The 15,342-nt window shown below is 37.8% G+C and overlaps 1 protein-coding gene across 2 annotated transcripts in view; it reads left to right on the top strand.

Annotated features, from left to right (window-relative positions):
• FNIP2 (folliculin interacting protein 2) overlaps nt 1-15,342 on the top strand; it is a 50,503-nt gene that overhangs the window by 22,167 nt on the left and 12,994 nt on the right. For both annotated transcript variants that reach the window (XM_053940793.1, XM_053940792.1), the window contains exons 2-12: nt 191-317; nt 2,302-2,436; nt 3,501-3,601; nt 3,688-3,759; nt 4,357-4,457; nt 5,806-5,877; nt 6,471-6,600; nt 10,015-10,216; nt 10,784-10,872; nt 11,718-11,864; nt 11,989-12,158. In XM_053940793.1, coding sequence (XP_053796768.1) covers nt 191-317; nt 2,302-2,436; nt 3,501-3,601; nt 3,688-3,759; nt 4,357-4,457; nt 5,806-5,877; nt 6,471-6,600; nt 10,015-10,216; nt 10,784-10,872; nt 11,718-11,864; nt 11,989-12,158 — 1,346 coding nt within the window. The remainder of the gene's footprint in view (nt 1-190; nt 318-2,301; nt 2,437-3,500; nt 3,602-3,687; nt 3,760-4,356; nt 4,458-5,805; nt 5,878-6,470; nt 6,601-10,014; nt 10,217-10,783; nt 10,873-11,717; nt 11,865-11,988; nt 12,159-15,342) is intronic.

Genomic DNA, 15,342 nt, shown 5'->3' on the forward strand with positions numbered 1-15,342 from the left:
GCCTGCCTTTGTCAGTGCCGTTGAGCTTAGACACTCCTTGGAGTTCCTTTTCCCTTGGAGCTATGGGATTTGCAGCCTAGATTCTGTAAATGTTAAGTAAAACATGTATTTGTCTAATACCTGTTTCTTCACACAAATGAACCAGTGAAGTAAACACACTATTTTAATATTTCATGTTTCTAATCTGTAGCTGGTCTTCTTCGGAGTTCGACTTGAATGAAATCCGCCTGATAGTTTACCAAGACTGTGAGAGGAGAGGCAGACAGGTCTTATTTGATTCCAAAGCAGTCCGCAAAATTGATGAAGCTGTGGTTCAGGTATGAAATTTTAATTTTACTGTTGTCCTACTGTTCTTTTGTTTTCCTTTCCAAAAGCAGTTCTTTTAGTAGGACAGTGTCATCTTCTTAGTCTTGTGATCTTTCACTGTGATAGCTGCAACAAGCATCATTACAGCAAGCCTATGAACATATCTGGTATTTGATATTTATAATATAAATATGGTATTCAAACATAACAATCCAGATTTGCTTTCAGGCAGAGAAATCTATTTACCTTTGAAATGAGTATTTCTTCAGCCTTTCTAATGTTGACTGGGTTTGCTTTTTGTTGTTAGCTCTGGCTGTGCAATCCATTTCGGTGATGTCCACCATGTGTCTGAAGGTGCTTTTTTTCCTCTGGTGTTTGGAGTAGTAAAGCTGTTGTCTTTATGTGAATTAAAACAACTTCACTAGCTAACCACATTGTATGGTGTAAGCTTGACACGTGGCGGTGTATATGACCATGTAAGTTTTGGTGACACATAGAAGAGCAGATGCTGTCAAGATATAAGTTCTTTTTCTTCTCTCCGAACACACAAATTGTGGAGTAAAGCTTTTAGGAAACTTAGGTCGTTTTAAACTCAGTAAACTAACAGTGTTTCCTGTTTTGTGATGGTTTTGCTTGTTTTTTTTTTTTTTTCATACTGCCTCTGTTTTTCTTCCACATTAAATTATTTCAAATTTTTGTTTGTTTTGAAGTGTTTTTTTTAGGACCAGCAGCTTCAGCTTGTTCGACTAACATGGTTTATTGCAGAGCTATATATACACACCTGTATAAGCCATAAAAGAACAGTCACAACTTGCAGAACTTAGTTATGAAGATGCTTAGAAAGCAGCAATCTCTATTTCAGTCACACTGTAAATATGCCATTGTGCTGAATCAGTAAGACTGATGAGCATCATCAGCTGATGTCTGATCATCTACTTAAGGGCGTAAATGGGTCAGACTAGTTGTTAATCTTGCTTCCCCTCTTCTCCCACCCCCTGCCCAAAATCAAGGTTATTACTTAGTATCTTAAAGTTGTTTTAAAACAAACAGCATCTTAGCAAAAAATGCATTTCTGGCTTCATTTAAATACTCAAATTATTCTACTTGCTTGAATACCTTAGCTAAAAGTTAATTACAAAATGTCCTATCAGAAGCTCTCTATGCAGTGCTGACATAAAACAGATTATAACCTCCCTCATAACACATGATACAGGCTATAATCTGTTTTCTAGCCAGACACTCACTAATCTAGGTACCCTTATAAAACAGCCGAAGTACTTTGAATGCCATGCAAATACCTAGATGTTAAAAATGATTTTAAGTATTTGGTTGTTATCAAACACCAAAACTAAAACTTGATGCATTGAGAATTAAGACAAAATTCCTTTCATACTCAGTCCTGTTTAAATTGAAGTCAAGGAAGCATGTGTGTGTATACTGTGTGTTTTTTTTTTAAATACAGTAAGGCTTATTCACATTGAATATTCAGATATGCTGTTTGTCTTTAACCTGCTAATTCTACCAAATGATGGATTATTCATCCCTTGTTTTTGCTGGCTGTTCTTCTGTTTTAGAAATCCATTAATCATTTGGGAGCAAAAGTTATATGCAATTTGAGTGATTAATTGTGCAAATAATTGCAGAATTTGTTTGTAAGAAACCCATAAGCTGAGATTTTGTTTACATAAATCTTGGTAAATATTACAAAGAGCAATTAATAACATTTGGGAATGATCTTCCCGTGAAACTGATTACTCCAATTATATGTGATACTATGAAAACCTGACAGTGTGAATGTGAGAGCAGTACTCCACTTGCTCTGATGCTGGCATTTAAAAAAAATATTTTAAAACTGATACATATTTTTTGAACTAAATAAGAGTATTCTTTATTTCTTTTGCTTTTCTGTAGTTTTAAGAAGATTCTTGCCATGATATATTTAGAGATGGGAGTTCTCAGATTTACTTTTTATCACATTGTTCTGTTTTGACATAGAAAATGGCAGACGAGGCTTCTGTAAAGACTTCTGCCAAGAACTGCCAAGCAAGCAATGGGAACAGCAGTGTTTCTTCCCATAGTCCCTCTTTAAGCTGTATGCAAAATATGAAAGAACAGATACCGAAGTATCAGGTAATATTTGTTACTTTGTTGCTTTTGTTTTTCCATTCTACTCAAGAAGTTAGTTTCTAAAGCCTTTGCTTAGATACATTGAATGACTTTAGCTTCTATTACTTAAAGCTTAATCTGAACCTTGAGATATCTACTCTATCCTTAAAGTATTGTAGAATAAAAATGTGTGGGTGCATCTTAGTCTTTTAGTCTATCTTGGTTTTACCTGTCAAGAAGTTGTGAAATATATCTAATACCATTCTGTCATAAGAAGCACTATACTGTTCTCTGTTTATGTCTGCTTATGGTTCAGGTCAGTTCTGAAGAGGTGGTTGAACATGGTTTATTAAGTGTCCCTTTAGTCTGTCTTACTATAACATTAAATTTTAGGTATTCTGTCTCTTTCTTAGTAAAAGCGTTAGCATTTCACCTAGAAAAATGAAGTTTGAAGGATGTATGGGTTAAGGTGGGAAAATAAAATAATTATATTTAACTGTAAGGTGATTTTCTTCAGAATTATCAAACTTCTCTTTGTATTTGCTATTGATGCTCAGTCTTTGAAACAAAATAAGCAACTGATCTGAAGACTGCATTTCTAAGTATAATCACAAATAATTTTCCAATAAAAAACGTTTCCAAGAAGCTTTCTACAAGGGCAGGGAAGGTGAATTTACTCATTTAAATAAGGGAGGCAGTTAATTTTTGGGGATTCAGACCACAGAATCCAAGTCCTGTTAACATTTACAGCTTTTATCAAACACTCTGTTATATGGGAATGTTTCTGGACACAGCTATTTCTTTGGAAATGCAGAAGATCTTTTTTTCCCCTCTTGCCTTTAGAGGTCCCCCTGGAACAAGGGTAGCATTGCTCATCAAGTGAGCAAAATGCAGGATTTCTTCCTGCAGTACTTGCTAAATCCACAGTGTTAAACCCACACTGAGTGCACACTGATCTTACTCTGCATGAAAAAGTTGAACTTCTTTGTGTTCTCCATTCCAAATGCATCGCTGTGGCACTATGGTAAGTTGAAATAGTATGCCAAGTTATTTTTGACTTTGCTGTTCCCATCTTCTTGTCTGTGTAGTATACCAGACCAGCCTCCGATGTCAATATGCTGGGGGAAATGATGTTTGGCTCAGTGGCAATGAGTTACAAAGGCTCCACCTTGAAAATTCACTACATACGGTGAGTGTCCTTTTCTGTGATGCACTGTCTTGTCAGGCACTTGGAATTGATGACTCAGTGAAATAAATGACTGTTTATCCTTTCAGCTCTCCCCCACAGCTGATGATAAGTAAAGTCTTCTCAGCCAGGGTAGGAAGCTTCAGTGGAAGCAACAATAAGTAAGAACATATTTTTTTATATATAATTTCTTTCCTTTCCCAGCCAGTGCAGTTGCCTGTCTTTCTCCTTTTGTAGTTCTGGTAGAAAATCAGGAAGGCAGCTGTGGAGAATTTTCTTAATAGAGCCTAATTAGGCTGGCCAAGTTTTTAATGAAAAAAAAATAAATCTCCATGTCTTTACTTTCTAATTTGTCCAGGACATGCAATAAAGTTCAGAGATTAGGTGCTTTGGACAATCAAAACCTCCATCTCTTACTGCTGTCAGAAGGGTGAGGAAGGGATATGCTGAGAATGCTTTGTTCCCATATCCCACTTCTGTTTCCTTCAACAAATACACTGTTCTGTTGTACCTCCTCCCCAAAATGGGCAAATATGAATAAACTGAATCCCAAATGTCATATAAAGAAGCTTCCAATAATTCAAATATAAAAAATAAATGCCTGCTTCCTTCCAGTTTCAGAAACCTACTTGTCCTTCAATTTGGTTTTAAAGTTAATATTCAGCCTTTTTTTTTATGAAATGAGCTTAAGAATTAAGCTAATATTAATGCCTATTGATCATAGTCTCAAGGAATACTCTCTTCTCCCCCTGTTTTAGCTTGCAAGATAGCTTTGAATACATCAACCAAGATCCCAGTCTGGGAAAGCTGAGCTCTAATCAGAATGGTTTGGGAACCTGTCGCAGTGGAAGTAATTTAGGTAAATATTTCCAAGTTCTATGTCTTTCTATCAACACAAGGCCATCTGTTCATTCAGTTTTGGCTTTTTTTTTTTTCCCAGTACATCACCTCCTTGGGTTTTTTTACTTTTTTTTTCATTTTTTCCATTTTCTCTACGTTGCTTTTGTTTCCTAGGTGTGTTACAGCTGTGTAGCAGCAAACTGCTGCAGGGTGTGTCTGAAGGAGGTCCCCTCCGGCTCATCCGCAGTGCTTCTTTCTTTGCAGGTTTGTGTGGAATGCCAGCCACAGTGTGACCCATCCATATGCACACACAAATCCAGCTCCTTCTGAATCTTTGCAGGACATGCATAATTAGTCTCTAGAAACAGAGGGCTAAAAAAGTAGTGACAACAGGTGTATCTGGCATATACTTAAAAATATGTCTTCTGAAAAAATGGCTAAATTACTGTGTTTAATTTTAAAGATATCTTTATGCAGTGTTTTTGAAGATTAATTAGCCCTTATGTTTCTTAGAGAACTTATGTTTCCTGGCTTATTGCTGATTTATTGCTAACATGGAGGTGTCTTGCTGGTGTACAGCTTTTTCTTCTCTTGCTACTTTTTAATTTCATGACAGACATTCAAAATTCTTGAGCTAAGTCTGGGAGGCTTTGAGGGCTTTTTTCTTAAGCAATATTAATTTCTTTAATTCTCAAAACTTTAACCTGCAGAAAGTCTCTTTTTACAGGCAGAATGATGATCCATGCAGGTGGGTAGATCTCAGGCCTAATTACTTCTGTTAATTGCAAAAATGTGAACTGAAATACCAATGCAATTTCTTCATAACCTTTGCAAATCTTGCATGCTCTACAAATTGATTACTCTGCACTACTAACACTTCGATGTAATCTGACATAGGCTGAATGTTTCTTACTGTGAGGCTTTGTGGACAGTAAATCTCAGCTCAGCAAGTGAAGCAGAAGCTCTTAGTGGACCTTGTGCTAGACTATTTCATTCTGATCTTAACCTGTGTCAAAGGACAATCTTGCACACTCAGAGTTTATCAAGAGTGACAGATAAGTACCACCAGCCCTCACTTTCAAAGTATATCTGATTTCTGATAATGCAGACTGTATTCATATTATTAAGCTCCTCAGAGATGTCTTTACATTTACATTGGGGCAAATAACCTTCCTGTAGTAACATGATACTCAGCATAGGCTACTGTTTGCTACCACCTCTCTTCACACCATGCTGATTTTGAGCAACAGTACAGGATGTAATCTTCTGCTGTATGACCTTTAAACGTAAACATTTTTTTAAAATGCTGACAAATAGTATGATGAATTATGTAATATTTTTCTATTGATCTGCTCTGTTTATTTTAGCACACAGCACACCTGTTGATATGCCTAGCAGAGGACAAAATGAGGACAGAGACAGCGGCATTGCTCGGTCAGGTATCTGCTGTCTATCTTGTTTGCCTGCTTTTGTAATTGTTACAATTCTTTGCTGTAGTGATTCACCTGAAATATAGACACCTCATGACCTATAAATCCATAATTGTTTTTATCTGCTAGGTGGTTTGCCTCCTGCATTTGCCCCAAGGCTTCATGAAAAAATATTTGTAATTATATTCTTTGTTTACAGCCACCATGTTCTGGCTTCTTAACCAGTTTATAATTGGGAGCCTTTACTAGAGCAAATGAAGAGAAATGGCTTTTTACACTGAATAGGAAAATGAAGACCAGAAGTCGTCCTGTCTTTTGTAATGGGAGTGCAACCACTCGTGGGAGAAAACGCTTTTAATGAGAATAAGATACATTTTAGTGTGTTTTAGTAGGGACAATCTCTTACTTTATAGCAAATGAATGTCATCAAGCAGCAAGATTTATTTAAAATAATTGTCTCTCCTGTTTCAAGTGAGTTGTGTGAAAAAGATCAGCAAGCAAGAGCAATATTTGTGAGAAATTATTGTTGGAGTATGAAGAAAAGTATTTAACCAGCACTCTTTGTGATTCATTGTGTGTGGGGTTTCTTGCTTTCTTCATAGCATCTCTGAGCAGTCTTCTGGTTACTCCTTTTCCATCTCCAAGCTCTTCATCATCATCTTCTAGCAGCTATCAACGTCGCTGGCTCCGAAGTCAGACAACCAGTTTAGAGAATGGAATTATTCCAAGGTGGTGAGTGTAGCACCTTTCTTCTTACAACAACTGTTTGACAGTAATTTAAGCTAAACAGAGCTTAAGCCTCTTTTCTTTAAAAGTACAAACCCTGTTATTAAATGTTCTCAACTCAGTCTATCTACTGTGTGTTACATAAGATTGCCAAAACAAAGAAATGAAGTTTTGGCTGACCATGAACTTCAAAGCCCAAATTGGAATATAATTATTTTTATTGAATACATAGGTTGTGTATTAATATAGTGTGAATGTATAGGCTGTGTATGAAGCCATATTCTGAAAAATAAATTAAATTGTTTCTGAAGGAGCAGAGCATCCTGTTGAGATGAAAGGGACTGTAACAGCACTGCTGCCATAATGACTTTATACTATGATGAAGTCTGACTAGTGAGCAGTTAGTGAAATTTTGGAGTAATAGCCCATGACAACTCTCTTGGCTGGTACAGGATGTTCCTGATGTGACTTCTGCCAAAACAGGAAGAAAAAAAAAGCTGTGATCAAAAAGCTTGGCTTCTGTTTCGGAATTTTATTAGCTTTTGTAGCTCAGTGGCATAACAAAGCATGGAATGCACCAGACTTTTCATAGCTAATAAGCAAATTCTTCCCATGTCATTTGCAAAATAGCAAATGGTTCTTCTTTATTATCCTCTCTCTGTACTCATCCACCTGTACCCAGAGACAGAATGGAATTAGTGGAGACCTACAAGAAATTCATGCTATTTGGCCTCTCTCCCTTTTCAATTAAGAGAAGCATAGAAGCTGCCAGTTAAAATATGTAGTCAGTAAAAAATAAAAATTAAACCTCATTTGAAAAGACTTGTTTCCCTAGTGTCAAACAACACTTGCAGCATTTTTTTTCTAGATATTCTCATTTTTAACATGAAGAATTGTGCCCTGGTACTAATGTAGCAGTTGTGCTTTCTAAATCTCATTTGCAGTTGAGAATAAACTGGTTGCTTTAAGTAAACTGAAGTACTTTTTAGTCTAGTTTCCTAAAGAAAAAAGGCTGAGAGCAGCCCATGTAAAAAAGGTTAAAACATTTAGGGTGAATAAGATCATTTCAGCTCAGTTTAAGAAGTAGACAAACTTTCACAAATAGAAATTTCTGCAAAGTGTTTTGAAAGTTACAAATTGTCTAGAGGTAAGTAGCCTCTTTGGGCTGCTTATTTGCTGTCCGGAGCAGGGTTGTTGTTTTTTTCCCCCACTGGAGAACCTATGTTGGGGAAAGATACTGGAGACAGCACATCGTTATTTTTACTGTCTAAAATTTTTCTTGAAATGGGATTCTTTCTAAGCCAAAAAGCTTCTTCAGATACTTGTTTTCTGGTTACTTGTAGAGACACAGTAGGCTTCTGGTTGAATACTTCAGTGCCACACAGTTTGCACCCCAGGTTGTTACAGCCAAGATTCTACAGTCTCTGTGACTGATGTTTTAGGCCAATAGCTCAAAGAAATTGAGATGTCTAGTTGGAACTTCGCATAGTCGATTGGCAAGCAAGCTAGATTAGCAGTTTTGTTGAAAAGGCTTCTCTCTCAGACCTAAATTCCTCAATTTCTGTTCCTGGGAAGCAGTACAAAAGCTTGTGATATTTCTTAGAAGCTGACTGACCATCCTTTCCTGACTTCCTTGGGAATTTCTGTCTCTGTATGCAAGTTCCTGAAGTTCAGATGAGGTTATGTTTTTGTCTTGAATTCTGTTTTCCCACAAGCTGTTTTTTGTTGGGGTTTAATTGTGTGTTTTGTCCTGTGTTCATGGACTTGTACCTCTGTGATGAGAATTTTTTGTATATTTAACTTTGTCAAACCAATTAAACTGTAAACCACTTATTTTTAGAATGGACTAAGAATGAATGCTTAGCCCTGAGTCTTTCCTTTTGTTAATTGCTTCAAAGTGTTCTATAAATACTACAGACTCTATTTCAAGATAATTCTGATATGAAAAGACTTCAAACTTTTAATTACCACTCACTGGTATTGCAGTCTTAACTTAAAAGAAACTCTAAAACCAAGCAATTTCCAGATGAGCTGCTGCTCAGAATATGTCTATGGCTTTTTTGTCTTTTTTACCCTTTTCTCCTATATTTTCTCAGTAGATTAAAACCCATTATTCAGTTGAAGTTCCTTCCCACATACATTTTTTCCATGCTGTTTTACCTAATTATGTATACACATTATATACATGGTGTTTTTTCAGTGAAATTGATCAAGACTCTTTAAGCAAGAAAAAAAATAATTTTATAAATCCAGCAGTATCAATATCTAGTGCTGCAAGGCTAGTATTTATAGAACAACAGGGTGAAGGATTTGCCACCCTTTTGTATAATCATAGTAAAACTTATGCTGGGCTGAGACTTGTATGTATCATCCAAATCAGTTGCCTGTGCAAAGGAGTAGCTTGGAATTTGCGTCAGCTGTCTGTGGGACTTGACTCTTGAGTAAGTCTTGAAAAACTCTAAGGATAGAGATCCCACAGCCTTTCTGGACACTGCTGTTCCCTTGGTTGACCATTTTTCCCCCATCTGACATTATCTGCAAACTCACTGAAAGTGTGTTTTGATCCACAGGCCAAGCTGATAATCAAAACATTGAGCATATTGATCCTAGTAGCGGCCCTTGTGTAATATTGAGAAGAGACATAATTTTGAAAGAAATGTGGCAGCACTATCAGGGAAATAGAGAGAACTTGAGGAAATTATAATGGTTGTAAAATAGCCACTGGATGGGTGGTTTTTTTCTTTCTGATATTTTTTTATAGTTTTAAGCAGAAAACAAGTCTTTCTAAGTGGAAGTCTACACAATTTTGAGCTGGGCAAACATGTATTTGTAGGCATTAAGTTTGTGTCTTCACAGTAATTACTGGGTGGTGACATTTTGTCTTCAGTTAAAATAGAAAGTTTTATTTTGTATGGTTAACTGCAGACGTCCATCTTAAGAAGCCAAAACAATATAGATAGTATAGGTTATATGTTTCCCAACTTCCCTCATGAGCAACAGTCCAGATTCGAGAGTTTCACAGACATACAGCTGAGCACCTAGAGAGGAGCTCGAGTGCTGGATGCAGTTCACAGCTCCAAAGTTACCTTTAATCTTTTTTGGTTATGATTTTGTGTCACGTATCTCTGTTCCCTTTTCTTCATCTCCCTCAAAGTTAAATCCAGGAGGAAATCTAATGGTTCTGTTTCGGAGGAAAGTGTTCTCACCAGGCCTCTCTGGGGATTGTCTTCCTGTTTGAACAAGCACAGGACTTACCCATGAAACTGTCAGGCATCCTCTGTTCAGAAACATGTGACAGCAAAGCCTTATTTAGTCAGTCAAAGGAGTCCTACAAATGAATTACCTTCCACTATATAGAGAGCTAGAAGCTGAATTATCTCTCAGTACACAGGTAACTGTCCTAACAAATCTGTCTTACAGGTCCACTGAAGAAATGTTTAGTATGGCTGATGAAAGCTGCAGCTCCAATCCTGCAGTGGTTCGGAGGAAAAAAATTGCCATCAGCATCATCTTTTCTCTGCCTGAAAAAGAAGAAGCACAGAGAAACTTCCAGGATTTCTTTTTCTCTCACTTTCCTCTTTTTGAGTCTCACATGAACAAGCTGAAATATGCAATAGAAAAGGTACAGAATACTAATTTGGCATAATGTGGAAAAATGTCAATCAGAATGAAGTATTCTAGAATCTGATAGATGAAGAGTGGGAGAAGGTGCGTGGTTTCAAGCTTGCCTCCCTCCTTACACATGCAGTCTTGAGCTTGAGCCCAGCGTAGGAACTCAGCATTTGCTGAAAGAGGTGCAGTTTCTTTTCTAGACAGAATTAGAATGGAGAGTTTTATGCTATGGGTGGTTTTTCTTTCGTTCTTGCCATATTTCACTCTGAGGTTTTCTCGATTCCCTAAAGACTGTGGAAATGATGGTACTCTGTCCTTTCATGCAGTGTCTAAAAGAGAGACACAAAATATTTGTTGTTGTCTTACTCCTCTCAGAAATGTTCTCTTCTCTCCCCTTGTCCAGCATTAAGGATTGGTCTCCTATGAGGTGGAGGGAGGTTGGCATTTGTTGCTGTCCTGAGCGGCTGTATAGGACTGGGGCTAGATCTTAGTTATTTTGACCTGTTAATGAAGTTTAACAAGATGAAGAATGTGAATCCTTTAAGCAGCTGTTTTGTGTCTTTAACTTTTAATCAAGGCCATGATCTCATGTAGAAAAATAGCAGAATCCAGCCAGAGAGTGCAGGTTTATATCAGCCGTGTCATGGATGCCCTGGGAGAATTCAGGTGAGTTGATGGAATTCTGAATTACAAGGAGAGCACTTTTCATGCCCCATGAAAGATATTTGTCACTTCCAGTTATAAGCAGCTGAATGTAAGGTCTTGTATTTTAGACAGTCTTGAAGTTAGTGTGAATGAATCTTCTGCATTGGTTATTGGGTAAATGTTTTCAGAAACTTTAGCAAAACCAGCTCAGCTGTTTTCCAAATGAGAATGAAAGTACTTCTGTTGCACTCACGTGTTCCTGGGATTGTCAGTTAAAGTCTAAACATCTCATCAAGAGTTGGCTTCTGCTGATGACTGTGCAGTTGGGTGGATTGATGTATTCATGCAGATAGGTGTATCTACTCCTAGCCATAGATGCTGAACAATGTAACTGGCAAGAAATTTGCAGTCAAAAGCTCTATTTTCTGTACTTGAGAAAGGAAGGAATGGTGAAAGGCTAAGCAAGTCAGCCCAGGAGAGAGAGAAGGCTTTAATGGAATGGAGGTTCTGTATATCTGGAATTGAATCTGTGCAATGAATACAATGGGTTCTTCTTCCCCTCAAATTTATTTCTGAATGGTTTCTCTGAATAAAACTCGCATGGGAATGCAAAAAAGGGAAGCCAAATATGTAACTCGTACAAAGACACTAGGTTACTGATAATATGAATTAAACAGACTAGTGTTCTGAACACTAGTAATTACTGGAAGAGTAAAAGCTCTTCCAGTTTGTTTAGTCTCCTAGATCTTAAAAAAAAAAGCAAATTAAAATCTGGACAACAGAAGAGGAAAGGGGCTGCTTATATTTATTTGCAGAATTGAAACGTACATGTTAACACTGACTTCTTGGGAATTTTCTTTGAGCAGAGTTACCATCTGGAACCTATATTCTGTTCCAAGGATTGCAGAGCCTGTGTGGCTTAATATGATGTCCAGCACCCTGGAAAAGAATCAGCTATGCCAGCGTTTTCTTAAAGAATTTACCTTTCTGATAGAACAGATCAACAAAAATCAGTAAGCTTCCCCCACTCCCTTTTTCTTAAGAAAAAGCTTATGTGCTTCCCAGTGCATGTGGCTATGTTAAAGCACTTAGTGGGGTGTTACTTTGGACATGCTTTTTAAACTTTTTTTCTCCTAGGTTCTTTGCTGCTTTGCTGACCGCAGTGCTGACATATCACTTGGCGTGGGTCCCAACAGTGATGCCAGTTGACCATCCTCCCATCAAGGCCTTCTCTGAGAAGCGCACATCCCAGTCTGTGAACATGCTGGCAAAATCCCACCCATATAACCCTCTCTGGGCACAGCTGGGTCAGTATGATTTGGAAAGCTTCAGATTTTTCTGTAACAAGCACCTTTGTGCATCTACTCCTTTTAGATAAGGGCTACTTGTAATCCAGGTCACATTTCCTGCTGCCAACAGGTGTCTTTTGCTCGATTAATCAGAGCATTTGGAGGCCTCTTTGCATAGCCTGCTTTTTATTCTTGTTCCTTGTTGACATCCTCTGTTACACTGTCTGGTTAACTTGTTACAGAAGTGTCAAGATGGTGCAAGTGGTGTGAATTGTCTGAACAGTCTGGGAAAAAACAAGATGAAATAGACTGGATTGAGAGGAGGTGTTACAAAGGGCCTTGGAGGACCTTTGTAGTTGAATTTGGCTACCGCCCTTTATCTCTGTCTCACATGACTAGGATAGAGAGCAGGGCAATAGATGAGAAGTCTGGCAACTGGCAGTAGTTCCATTCACTTACTGTTACATGAACGGGCTTGGGGCAAGATTTTTCTATGCTCTGCACCTCAGGCTGGTCTCTTGACAAATATTTTATAGCTTGTAAATTGTCTTGATACAAGGGATTAGATAACTGATGTCAAATGAGTAGGTGAATGAAAGCTGAGAAGGTAATTCTGTCAGTGGTAAATATTTGAAAATTGCTCCTCTTCTTGGCAGCAGATGAAAATCTGACATCAGACAGCCCTTCACTTTAGCTGATATACTATACTGCTATGTAAAATAACACACGTGCGCACTGGGGCAATGATGTGACTTACTCTGTGATGCTGGTGCTGTCTCTTCCTGATTGTCTCAGGCTTTTTATTCTCAGTAACCTCTGAAAGATTTGCTACTTTGGCCATGTGGTTGGAGTGAATTGTTTCCTGGTTTAAGATGTCATTTAAACATTGTGCAGAGGTTAGACTGAAGGGGAAATTAGAAGTGTGTTCATGGTGTTGAGGACAGAGCCAGGCCTGGAGTTGCAAGAACCAGCTGGACTGGAGGCGTAAGCTCAGTAGTAGCTCTTGTGGTCGATCCCAGGAGTCACCACTGGTGACTAGTCAAGAGTCTGTTTCTCTTTTAGTCTTGCCAAGTTCTCAGTGCCTGAAGTCAAAATGCTCTCTGATTTTGTTTCATTCCTATAAAGCCCAAAAAGCTGTTGTGGTTGCAAAAGCTGATTGTGAAAGTGAAATGTTGCCCTCTGCTGGTCCTCTTCTTTAGCAAGAGGGAAGAAAAACAAACAATCAAATCTTAGTGCTTAAAAATGGAAATTACAGGATTTTGATGTACCTGTCTTTCTACCTTCAGACATGTATTTTCATTACATATTACATATCAAGTGCAATTATGTACTGATACAATTGTAAGTCCCTCTGTCATGAAGACATACTGTCTCTTAAACACCAGCTTCAATCTAATGGTATTAACAAGTATTAGTACTTTTTGAAGATCATGATTTTGACTTACTGTACTGTCTTATTAGTATTTATATAAAAGCCAATTGTGCAAATGAACATGAAGCCTGAATCTGATTTCCATAGCAATTGTGCTCAAGTCAAAAGTAAAACAATATATTCCAGTTTCATTTCCATATTGCTTGTCCTTGTGGCCTGCCAGCCTTTTAGATTAATTGAGAAGTCTGAAGCCCACTTTTGATTCCTGAGGAATGAATTTACTGGCTTGTTAGGCTCTGGGGCTGGTTGCAAGGGTATCCCTAACTGAGGGAAGATGGCACCACTGATGCCACCACCCAGGAGCCTCTCCAGTGCATCACTGGCATCGTGGGAAATGGCAGATCTTAGCAGGGGAGACAGTAAGAGAACCATGGAATTACTGTCTCATTGATCCTTTTTTTGTAGGAATGGAATTGGAGCCTTATTCCTTTTATGTTCTGTATAATGAGAAGGAGGCTGGACATAAATGTGCTCTTTGGTTTTGGGTTTGTTGTTGTTTTGTGGGGTTTTTTTTTGTTTTGTTTTGGGTTTTTTTTGTGTTTTTTTTTTTTGTTTTGTTTGTTTGTTTGTTTTTTGCTGTGTTACTGTTGAAACCAGAGGACCCCTTGTCCTTGGAAGAAACCTTTCTAATGCTCTGTTTACAACTCTTAATATAGTGTTGTTTCTTGAGGTCTAGTACAAAATCCTGATGGCAAGCTCTGTCCAGAACAAAATGTGAGCAGCCCAGAGGAAAGACTTAGCACCTGAAAGCAATCTGATAGATAAGGAGGTAGCTGATCAAGCCTCAGGGTAGAGAAACCTGCTTTCCACACTTCAGGTAGCTGAAGAAAATTGAGCATTTGCTGGCTATCTTCCATGTACTGGTGAAATCAGACATAGATTGATTAAGCAAAGACAATTTAGTGAGTATTCTCTGATGGGTGTCATGTGAAGACAACTGGGTTAACTCATCCTAGGAATAGACACTTCTTTGAGTTAGCTGATGTTTTACCAATAGGGCATGTGAACATTCCCTTACTGGCTATCTATGTTGACTTCTCCCAGAACTCTGGAGTAGGAACCCTTTAGCTGATAGATTATTATAAGCAGCTGGAAGATAATTGCCACTCTCCTAAAGAATTATGTTGAAAGTAGGATACGTACAACCTTATTTCTGTTTAAAAAGCAGTTATTCAGGATAAATAGCAAATAAGTCATTCTTGGGGGAACTCAAATGATGATGTAGTGGTGCCTACCTTTTGTATTGCAGTTGTATTCTGATTTTCTGCTTCTCTACTCCCCCCTGACAAAGTTAAATGCTCACTTGAGTGAGGTTGGCTCCCACATACACAGCACGTGCCTTGCTCAATAAGGTAGTTACATGCCTCTTTTTTTCTGAACCTCATTTATTAAGCTAGTATTTTTTACTTTTTTTCTTTTTTCATATCTTAGTATTGGAAAAGTAATTAAGATTTTATCTGTGTAAAAATGCCTCTGTTTAACAGAAAGGTCACTGCACTAAAACAGAAAAACTTTGATGTTGAAGAAAATCAGTAGAAAAATAGAAAATAGTATAACTGCCCTTCTGAGTTTTGCTGGACCTACATTTTTCTTTGCCCCCTCTTGTGTCAGTTTCCAGGTGATAATGTCTTGTAAGCATTGTGTAAATTAAATCTCCGTGGCTCTTAACAGAAAGAAAATGAGTACTAGCAGCTGATTCTTCACAAAAACCCTTCTGGACAAAAGCCAGGTGTAAGAAGCATTAGGGGACTTCCTTTGTTACTCTTTAAG

The sequence above is a fragment of the Vidua chalybeata genome, chromosome 4 (genome assembly GCF_026979565.1).
Source record: "Vidua chalybeata isolate OUT-0048 chromosome 4, bVidCha1 merged haplotype, whole genome shotgun sequence".
Taxonomy (NCBI): domain Eukaryota; kingdom Metazoa; phylum Chordata; class Aves; order Passeriformes; family Viduidae; genus Vidua; species Vidua chalybeata.